Source organism: Microplitis demolitor, chromosome 10 (genome assembly GCF_026212275.2).
Source record: "Microplitis demolitor isolate Queensland-Clemson2020A chromosome 10, iyMicDemo2.1a, whole genome shotgun sequence".
Lineage (NCBI taxonomy): Eukaryota > Metazoa > Arthropoda > Insecta > Hymenoptera > Braconidae > Microplitis > Microplitis demolitor.
In genome coordinates, this window is record NC_068554.1 from 10422485 (window position 1) to 10434726 (window position 12242).

General features: G+C 35.2%; 1 protein-coding gene across 1 annotated transcript; it reads left to right on the plus strand.

Moving 5' to 3' along the window:
• The first annotated feature begins 6612 nt into the window (after positions 1–6612).
• LOC128668834 (uncharacterized) lies at positions 6613–7860 on the plus strand. Its single transcript, XM_053742634.1, has one exon. It carries the CDS (start codon positions 6613–6615, stop codon positions 7858–7860), a length of 1248 nt encoding a protein of 415 aa, XP_053598609.1.
• The last annotated feature ends 4382 nt before the right edge of the window (positions 7861–12242 follow it).

Consider the following 12242-nt stretch of genomic DNA (forward strand, 5'->3'; position numbering starts at 1 on the left):
GATCACGTGTAAATTTTACAGTTGCTGCATCGCTATCTTCAGCAGGTTTGCCAACATGACACAGTCTCTTGCTCTCAACATCATACTGTCCGTCAACAGTTACTTGAAATCCTCGTCCAGGTGGTCCTGGTGGTCCACTGATTACAGCACCAGTTGGTAGTGAACGTCCAAATATATCGATACTCATTTTTTTTCTTTGCTCTTTTCACTTCAACAGTCAGCAAAAAGTGGCATAAATTTGACACAGCAGATGCTAATAAATAATCCCCGCTTCTCGTAGTTCTTCGATTATTGATATGATTTCATTGGTGTGACTTGGATTTCCAGCTGCTTGAGATGCCATGAGTAAACGCAGACGGTCAGCTAGTTCATTTGGATCATCCCAGTAGACATAATCCATACGTGATTTTTTCTTTTTCGCAATCATGAAATTCGGTAATCCTTTACCTCTTGATAAGTTTGCATTTTTATCGAGAAAATCGGCAATATAATTATTATACTTGATTGTCGTGTCTTCATAAAAACTACCATCTGGTTTATAATTTTTTCTATGAGTATTTGTCATTTTAATAATTTCGAGATATTTATTTTTATCATTCTGCGTGACTTTTGAATCATCCGGCGATTTTTTAAATAATAATTCCAATAAACCAGGAGTCACAGAGTAATTTTTTTTTTTTATTCTAATCTCATTATCGTCAAAAGTTATTTCAGAATCACCAATATAAAAATCATTAAAACGTCGACGAATACCATATCTTATATCAATATCTTTACTTCTTCTGTACACTTTAGCTAAATATGATTTTATTTCACCGCTCACTGGCTTAGCGGGGGTACTCGATGCAGCAGGAAATACTTGTGTTCCTTCCAGAGTCCCACTTCTATCTTCAGAGATAATACTATCATAATTACTGGCTTCATCAAACTCTGTATCATTATTCACCGTTGGATTATCATCTTTAAATTCTTCTTTGACTTCTTGCTTGATTTCTTGTTTGACTTTATGCTTAGACGACTAGACACTGCAGAGGTGTAACAATAGGCTTGAACATTTCACCCATTGCCTTCTCAGCTGTGTCTTTACCCAACTTGAGCATTCTGTGCTTTCGTCGGATAGCATCACTAGCCTGAGATATCTGATGTAAAACATCTCTCTGCTTTGAAAGCTCCTCAGTCTTCATGTTGATGGGTTAAAGTTCACTTAATCTCTGATGACTATTTATCAAGTACAACTTAATTTATACTAATAAAACAGTCAAATCCTTTTCTATATCTACCACTATTTAGTTCACTGTCTTTGTCAATCACGACAAAACCATATTTACCATCGACATCATTCCAACATGCAGAACACAAGTCTTTGAATAAATTGTATGACATGTCAGTATTTACATGATCATCATACACATGCTTCAAGTTCATTTCATCTTGTCGAAAGAGAACTATAAAATTTGCATTGTCACGTATCAAATGCTTAGGAATACGTGTATAAGTCTGACAGAGATAAAAACTGTCAACATCTTTATGTCGACCCATACAAAAGTATGCTCTGATATGATTTTGTTTTTCACAAGTGACATCATCAAATATCATTAATGAGTTTGGTTTTGCATCTTCAGGTTTCAGTACTTTTTCGTGCTCATTGAATGTAAAAAATTCAATACCTTCTATTGGTTTAAGTAGTGATTCTAAAAATTTATATTTCGGTTGGTTCAGAGATTTTGAGTAGAGATAAATATTATCAAATCTCAAGCCATTGGGGTGTATGATGAGTGAGAGCAGAGCATTTGTTTTTCCACAATTTGATGGACCACAAAATATAGCGCGTACACTGTTTGGCAGTAAAGCGCCGTGTCTCTTAACTTTTTTCACTCCGGTACCTTGAACAATTTGATCAAAATTTATTACTGGTAACTTGGCTGCTTGACTTTTAAACTCCATGTTGTCAGTTTGCGATCACAACAACAACTCACTCAGCGAGCTATAAGTACCAGGTTTTATATCATTTTAAGTCAGTCATGATGCTGCTACTATGGAGAGCACATGTGTAAAGACCAGTGGTCGAGGTTTTATAAACAGTCTAATTAATAAGCTACCAGTTGAACTACACATACCTGGATACCAGTACTGTGGACCAGGTACAAAACTAGCCAAAAGATTAGCTCGTGGTGATCCCGGAATTAATCCTCTGGACGTTGCGTGTAAAGAACACGATATCGCATACTCGTATAATCGCGAAAATTTGGCTGCACGTCACGAGGCTGATCAAATACTTGCTGAGAAGGCGTGGCAACGTTATCAAGCAAAAGGCGCTGGTATTGGTGAAAAAGCTGCTGCGTGGAGTGTCAATAAAATCATGAAGATGAAAAAAAGATTCGGAATGGGTTTGAAGAAGAGAACAGCTGGCAAGAAAAAGCCTAGTAAGAGAAAGCCTACTAAGAAAAAAACTGGCAAGAGAAAGACTAGCAAGAGGAAGACTAGCAAGAGAAAGACTAGTGTAAAGAAACAAGTAGCACTAAGACAAGTTGTCACAGCTGCCAAAAATTCCATGACTCCTGGAGGTGATCCAATTAAAACGGCGTTGAAAGGAGCTCGTCAGGCTGTTAAAAAATCTGGTGGGAAAAAAAATATTCGGCTGCCACGAATTCTACCGGTTCCATCCAAAGTTGGTGGTGTACTACCATTTTTAATACCACTTTTTGCCGGCCTGAGTGCAACAGGAGCTTTAGCTGGGGGTGCTGCTGGTATAGCGAAAGCTGTAAATGATGCAAGTGCTGCTAAAAATCGATTGGAAGAGAGCAAACGTCATAATTTGAAAATGGAGCAAATATCTATGGGTAAAGGTTTATACTTGAGACCTTACAGACGTGGTATGGGTTTATTTTTGAGACCATATCCAGTAGGCAGAGGATGCAAGTCAAAAAACAAGTAGAGCTACCGCATCGACCACTTACAAACATCGACTTATTGAAATACGCTAAAGCTCTAAAAATTCCAAACTTTCGCGGTGTTTTTATGAGAAATGATTTACCTAAAACTGGTCCGAGAAAAAACGAATCAGCTATTATTAATCTTGATGATAAATTTGGACCTGGTACTCATTGGGTTGCATACAAGAAAATTAATGATAAAGTTGTTTACTTTGACAGTTTTGGTAATTTAGAACCACCGCAAGATCTTATGGAGTATCTCGATGTTGGTAGCGTAAAATATAATCACAGAAGATATCAGGATTTTGATACAATTATATGCGGACACTTATGTCTCAAATTTCTCACAGGACAACTATAAATTGATGTGTCTTTGTGTAAAGCACATCAGTCATGGCTGAGTCATTCACATTGTCACGATATTTAAATATCGTGGCAGTCTCACATCAGGTCGGTGAGCAACAGATGGCAGCACACGCTGCTCACACGTCTCTACACTTATTAATTTTATGATTATTTTTTTTATGTTTGACATTTATTTTTATTATTGTATTGTTTGTGCTTAATTAATTAGTTAGGTGAAAACTGCACTGAAATCAGCAAAAATTACCGATTAGGTTGAGTTTATAAGTATAATTTATGAGGCTGGAAGGTAATTATTCATTTTATTTATATGCTTGTAATTATTGTGGTTGGTCGGCGCATGAGCGGCGACGCAACAGTTGTCAGCAACAAATTTATTAAATTATCAATGAAATTTATAATTATTTTACATACACTATTAATGGGTTTAGATATTTAAATTACTGTTAACTAGTAAAATAAAAAGTAATTGGGCATTTGACGTCGGGAATTGGCAATGTTATCGTTGGTAGTATTTGGAAGTAACATGCGACACAGATATTACTCCGATGGGTTAAACTGAGATGCATATATAAAATATGGCCGGTTGAGGTGCCGGCATGAAACTCACGTGCTGCCATGGTCAAACGTGGATAAACATTTGTACGGGCAAGGTGTGCTGCTGCATAATAACTTTCGTTTAAGTGATATTGCACTGATATATATATATATATATATATATATATATATATATATATATATATATATATATATATATATATAACCATTGATACTTAAATCGAGTTTGAATTAATTAATATCGAAGAGTGATATTTGTTTTATTGAAACCCATTGGATAGTAAGAAAACTGACGATGGAGCCTGTTCGCCGTTTGTACTACAACGACGACTGTAAGTACCTTTGGTAAATTCATTGGCGTGTAACTTTGCTTTCCCGCGTTGGTGGCCATTTGCAAGCGTGCGGATAACACGTAGATGGAAATTATTTACCGGTAGATTGGTACAAGCATATAACAAACTGAGTAGTAATCGAGCCCGGTGGATGATTAAATTGTAATCACAATTATTTATTATTATTTAAATAGCGAATATCTATTGTGAAGAAATATTTTGTGTTATTATTATTATTTTATGTCACGTGATTACCATCATATGTGACTGGGCTGCGATAGTCTGATATATGTATATATGTATACAGTACACAGCGCTGAGTATTAATGTTTTTTTTTTGAGTTATAAATTTTTAGTATGGTGATTATTATTTATGAATGATTATTGATAAAATTTATGAAATATTACTAATCTGAGTTAAGAAATATTAGTACTTTGCGTATCGATTACTAATAATTTGAGTTAGAAATTATTAGTATCTGAGTATTATTTATAAATTATCATTGATTTGATTTGAATTATTAATTATTATTCAGCGGAGTATTGCTTAAAATTAATTATTATTTGGCGAATTCTTTATTCCTGAATGATTTATTAATTATTATTTATTTGAGTATTGGTTAAGAAGTATTATTAATTTGCGGATTAATTAGCATTAATTTGAGGTATTGATTATTGTTAAGTTGAATCATCATTATAGCTATTTTTTAATTGAGTTATCGAGTGATTATTCTATTATTTGCGTTAATAATTATTTTATGATCTTGGTCTATTTTCATGTGCGAGTGAAATATTGAGTAGTATCAGGATTTTATTTTACAATACATTTATTGTTTAGGAATTATTATTATCGTTTGAATTAATTTTATATGCGCATACGATTATTATTATTTTGTAAGTGATTTATTTTTTTGAACATTATTTATGTGAGTATGCGTCATATATTGAGCTGATTATTTTAATTAATCAATGGACAATTAAAACAAATGGTCATCAACCCGGTATTTATTTAATTTTATTATTTTAATTACTGCTATCTTTCTTGCTATCCTTTTTCCTAAATCTGAAATCGCTATCCTGTCATTTTATTTTATTTTCATTTTCATTTTCTCCGTTGTGTTATTTCGAGTTAATTTTGTTCGTGGGGCACACGAACTGGCGCCCAACTAGGTTTTCTAACCCAGCCTGAGCAGAGCAGCCAGTCCAGGGAGGTTCAAGGCATCTCCAGGTGGGATATTTGGTTCTGGGTTTCTTTTATTTTCAGTTTTCGACCAACGGAGAGCCATAACGGCTATTCAGCGCCAACTACACTCCGCCGTGGGACGCGCGAAATAGAAGAGAACGTTATAACATTAACACTGACAGGATCCACATCCGTGTTGGAGGCCAATTATTTCCCTCCAATTGAATTATCACCAAATAAAAATTATGTTCTGGGACTTGTAGAGTTATTAACATTTAATTCAATACCCAATATTGATGTTGGTGCTAATAAATTCTATGTCTCTTATCCTGTGGATAATATTAATATCGAAAAAATTGATACAAATGATAAAAATAATGTTGATGAGAAAAAAATAGTCAAGAAGAAAAGAGCTAAAAGAAATGTAGCAATAATTACAAAGTTTGATGACAATGTCGCAGTAACTGAAGATAATAATAATAATAATAATAATATAATGAGTGAAAATATAGAAGCTGGAAAATATGAAACTGTTGAAGAGAGAGTCTTGACAATACCAACAGGAAGTTACGAAATCACTGAAATTGAAAAATACATTCAAAAGAAATTACAAAGACTTAGCATCAGCATAAAAGCCAATAATAATGAATTGAGAAGTGAAATTAAATGTGATCAATTTGTGAATTTTACACCCCAAGATTCTATTGGTACACTACTGGGATTCACAAACCGAAAGCTGACACCACATAAAACTCACTCATCAGATTTACCAGTGAAAATATTAAAACTCAATGCTCTGAGAGTTGAGTGCAACATTACATCAGGTGCTTACATAAATGAGCACAGAGTTCACACAATTCATGAATTTTTTCCAAGTGTACCACCAGGATATAAGATTGTTGAATTGTCATCTCACGTCATTTATCTTCCAATCGCCGTACAAGCAATACAAAATCTCAGACTAAGAATTGTCGATCAAGACGGAAAACTGGCTAATTTCAGAGGTGAGACGATAACCATAAGACTGCATATAAAGTCTATAAAATAATGGGTATTGTGTATGAGACAAAAAGTGGTGCTGGCTATAAAAAGATAGCAACATGGTCGAGCAACATCAGTCGCCGAGTACCTCACAAGGTGTTAACACATCAGAACGCTCAGTTTCTACAGAGCCTCGGACTAAAATTACGTGGAAAATTAAGAAAATAAAAATTTATTTTTGTTGTTTGACGTGTACACGACCATGGCGGCGGCGGCGGCGGAAATCTTAAATATTCAACGACAAATTATTTTTGATGAGTCAATTGCGCACTATGAAGTGCATGCTCATCTCCCGTATGCTTCATCAACATTCAACAACAGCGATGAAATAAGAATTGCTGTTCAACATCAAGATTTGTGTCTACTTCCAAGTAAAAGTACCCTACATGTGTACGGAAAATTCACAAAGTCTGATGGTACAGCTGTAAGTGCAACTACTCACATGGTCAACATGACAGTCTGTCATATGTTTGAAGAACTACGCTACGAGCTCAATGGTGTTGAGATTGATCGTAATAAAAATGTCGGTATCACAAGTCTCATGAAAGGATACACATCACTGAGTCCTGCTCAACAAAATACACTCGAGAACTCAGGCTGGATTGTAGATGAAGCTGTAAACAAATTACACAATGACAATGGCTACTTTGATGTATCTATACCACTGAGTCTTTTGCTTGGATTTGCTGAAGATTACCAAAAAGTTGTCATCAATGCAAAGCATGAATTAATATTAATAAGATCAAATGCTGATTTGAATGCCTACGTTGTGGCCACACCTGCTGCTGGAGCTCATGCTGAAGCTGTTAAAATTACGCTGCAAAAAATCGAGTGGATTGTACCATATGTGACTATGGCTGATAAACAAAAAATTGAAGCTTTGAATTATATCACAAGTGATCCAGCTATCTCAATCAGTTTTCGTGCTTGGGAGCTGTACGAGTATCCTCTATTGCCAAATACTTCAAAGCACATTTGGGCAGTAAAAACTTCTACGCAGCTTGAGAAACTACGTTTTGTGATACTTGGATTTCAAACAGCAAGAAAAAATGACGCAACTAAAAATGCCATTAGATTTGATCACTGCAACATCAGAGACATAAAATTATTTTTAAACTCTCAGAGTTATCCTTATGGGAATTTGAATCTCAACATTGCAAACAATCAATATGCTCTGTTGTATGACATGTATATAAATTTCCAAATTTCGTACTACAATAAAGAACCTGAACGACTGCTGACGAAGAAAAAATTTTTGGAACAAGCGCCGCTGTACGTTATCGATTGCTCAAAACAAAACGAATCGATAAAATCTGGACCAGTGGACATTCGACTGGAATTTGAATCCGCAAATCAATTTCCTGCGCAGACATCAGCTTATTGTCTCATTATACATGATCGCATAGTCGAGTATAATCCTACGAGCAGCATCGTACGAAAACTAATATGAAGACTGTTAAATTTAATTCAACGCCAACCATACATCGCATGGATGTATGGAGATTTGCACACGAGCAAGCAAGAAGAGGCGAATGGGAGTAAGCAGCCAGAGATCGAGAACGATTTAAACAAAGAATTAATAAATTAAATATAATTATTGAACCTGTATTAATTAATAAACTTACATCTATAAATAAATAAACTTTTTTTTATATTGATATATAGTGTTTTTTTATTACTTATAACCTAACATATACATTTAAGTCTTACATAACCTTAAATATACTATAGATATTTTTCTTAACCTAAAATATACATTTTAGTCCTACATAAACTATAGTCTTTTTTCTTAACTTAAAACTATAAATTTTAGTCGTACATAACCTCAAATACATAATAAACTATAGTCTTTTCCTTAACCTAAAAAATATACATTCTAGTCGTACATAACCTCAAATACATCATAAACTATAGTATTTTTTTTCCTTACCTAAAAAATATACATTCTAGCCGTACATGACCTCAAATACATAATGAATTATAGATATTTTTCTTAATCTAAAACAATGCACTACAGTTAGAGCAATCTTTTTTAAATGGATATGCAAAGCTATCGGGGATATCATCGTTGAATATATAATGATCCCGACACCTTTGATAGCCCATTAATTTTTCATTCTCTTTTAATTCTTCTGGTAGTTTGTGCCAAACGAAATCGATTTGCTGAGCTGCATTTTCGAGGATAAATGTATCATCAAGACATGCTATATCACGATCATCCATACATAGTAAATTCTTCAATTGATTGAAGATCTGAACTGACTTTTCGTAGGTTGGTTGAATTCCATAAAAATGCCAGAACCATCTCTTGAACTCTTGGACATTTTGAAATGCGCATGAAGTATCCGATTTCTTCAAATGATAAGCATAATATGGACATTGATGTTTCAAGAAATCATTCTTTTGATAGAGTGAGAAAAATCTCACTTTTTCCAAGTCAATAATTGGAACAGCAGTGTCAATTAGATCTTCAAGCCATTTTTTCTTCCATTCACCTTGTACGTAAAAGTATCGTGCATGTTTGACCATAATTTCAAGAATTTCTTTCAATAATTCATATGGTAGCAAACCAGCTATCCATGATATTGAATGTTGATGTCCACAGTGATCAACACTTTTCTGCATTACAGCAACATCGACTTGATCCAAAGGTGGTTCAAACAACCAATGTTCACATCTTGCAAGTCCATATGTACCCACTTTATCATAAATATCAACAGCACACAGTTCTTTCACCACAAACTTGCCATCAGGCATCTCGAAACCCACAAAATCAACGATTAGGTCCATGCTGTTTGTTAGCGTTAAACAATAGCTTGGTTAGCATAAACGTAGTTTTATGGCAAGCCTGTTCGTATTCGCAGCGATCTTTGAAGCTAAGTAATAATTTCTTCCAATGCTTCACTTGTAGATCAATTTCATTCTTTTGTTTGGCCAATTTATTCAATTTTTCTCGTTCTTCGTTATGACGATCAAAGTCATTAACGTTGTCGTCGTCCATTACATCCTCGAAGTCGATCTGCGCATCATGAAAGCATACATCCGTACACACATGGGGTCTGGAAAAGAAGTTAAATTAATTGGTTATTATAATTAAACGACTATAATGCAGGTTATTAAAAAAAATAATTACTACCTACCTTGACGAACGACTCATCGTGATTATTTCTCTGCTATACGTTTTTCCAGTTTCACCAACTTTTCCGTAGTTTTTAATAATCTTCTGGATAAAATCCTCCTGTCGTGGCAGCTTATACACGATGCTTCTAATCGAACACTGTGAATTATTTCCGTGTTTTTTGCGAACGCGATTATATCGTCAATAAATTTACCGATAGACTCTGGAGGAGGAACGTCACCGAAAAACCCTTCAATAAGATCTTCAAGACTTTCCGCAAAAGGGTAATTATTGTGAAGAAAAATCTTTTCACTCTCAGTTAGTTCAGCCATAAATACAAGCTTTGGCACGCAAACTGTTCACTTCAACTCTTCTCAGCGTAGACTGACTGAATGCGAGCTCTCGAGCTCAGCGCTCAGACCAGTATCCCCCACTCCAAACTATAAAACAAGTTCAAACTTGTCGAATGACGTCACAAACAAAGGAAAACGAGTTCAAACCTGTTAGATGACGTCATAAACAAAGGAAAACGAGTCCAGACCGGTTAGATGACGCAATATGCAAGAAAAGAGTGGGGGAAACTAAACCAATAGATGGCGTGCACTTCGCAACCTTCTCGCATGTACCCTTACACACCCCAGTTTCAATATATAAAACCAGATGGAGATGTAGATGTACTTTGTGATGACGCTCAAAGCTGATAGACTGGAAATCGTCAGCCTTGATCGCCATCACGAAGTCTTTTTTGTTTCAATATTTCCCGCTCAGAACAGACTTCAAGCTACATCTAGTCGAAAACGAGCTCAATTCAACCGGCAGAGCTATATCATGAGCTCAAAATGGCCTCCATAAGTTCAAAAAGTACCCGAAAATGAGCTCAGGAATGATATACAGTGGGTAAAACAGAGCTTACCGACTGCTAATACGAGCTTGCCGACTACCAAATCAGAGTTTACCGACTGTCAATCAGCGCACCGTCGGTAAAACAGGCCCTACCGACCGCCAGTGTATCTACCAGCCATCGGCAGGTTACCCTCCGTCGGTAACTCAGCCCGGACTAGAACCCACAATCTGTTTTATCGGGGGGAGTGAACTCCCCCAGCTCAACTACTGTTATTGTAGCAACGCTACATATATATATATATATATATATATATATATATATATATATATATATGTTCAGTCACGAGCTTAGGTAATTTGAAAAGCTTCGTGAATTTCCGCTACAGCCGTGAGTTGCCGAACTCGCTACTGATTTCAAGGTCAGAATAGTGCCCGGTCACTCGATATTTGGGCCCGGTACATACAATTTCTAGCTCATGGCTGGATCAAGTTGGCATGAGAGCCCCGCTACCAGCCGACCAATCAGGAAAATTGGTGGTTAACTATTTCCCGTTGACGCACTTTTGAGCCAATGAGAAAATTCGTTTTATACATCGAGGCTGCCACGTCACCACAAAGCGGCCACGTCGCTTCCAACTACATTTTCTCCAGGTCTTTTCACTCCTATATTCAAGAGTACAACCTCATACTCTAAAACCACTCTGCTTTAATATAATTATTCTTGGTTGCATTCGCTATCGCGTATACATTTTATTGCATTCGCTTTTTCATATTATCTTCTCACAGTTTTAAGTGTAAATAATGTTAATAACTATCTAATTTATTCATTATTATAATTTGTGTATTTTTTTAGTTGTTAATATTCCATCACACCTAAAACAGATTCTTTTTGCGCATTCGCATACTTTACAATATATATATATATATATATATATATATATATATATATATATATATATATATATATATATATATATTGAAACAATGTGAATTGTCTTCGTCGTCCTCAGCCTTGCGGTTTCCATTTCTCCCCGTCTTGTTGCCGTCTGAAACTACACAAGTCATAGTGCCGTGGTCACATGACTAATTTTCACGTTGACGTATGACCGTAAAGGTGAAGTGGGGACAGAGTTCAGAGGCGAGTCCCAGGCCCTCAATTATTGGTCAATCACTTCGATCCTGGATCAATAAGCGTACAGACGTTCATATATTAATTATTCAGTATTACTTCCGGCAATTTACTTGCAAAAACCTAATTGTAATTCAGGCAATTAACTTGCGATATTCTATACATTATTGGCAATTACTTTGTACTTATATTTTATTGTTTAGTTATTAATTTTTATAAGTAAAGTTAGTTTAAGTAGCTATCACTATACGTACTGGCGAGATACTCGTAATATAAAGTTATACTGTGCTACACATCTCTCTACATTACATCCTGCGCTTGCATTTCCTTGTAAGTAATTTTTATTATTATAATTGGCAATAAACTTGCACATATTGTTAATCATTCATTTTACCTACTATTTGTTCATCCTATTCATATCCTATTTTACTGGTAAGATCCTTCAAAAGTTTGATAAAAGTATTATTAATTAAGTGAGAATTGATAAGTTCGTCAACAATAAGAGATCTATTGATAAGTCATAAGCCGTGAGGTAAGTTAGTGAGTTTTACATACGTTGCCGTGTTTGAATAAGTGCGGGTCTTTGCTTTGCAAGAACCCCAGCCCACTGCTCTGTCCAAGTAAAATCAAATATTGTTAGACGCCAGCCTCAGCCATGGTTCAACCAGCGAATTCTGGTGGCTACTGGTTAAACTCGCAAAGAGAAAAAGCGATTTGTCTCAATATATGTGTCTATATATGT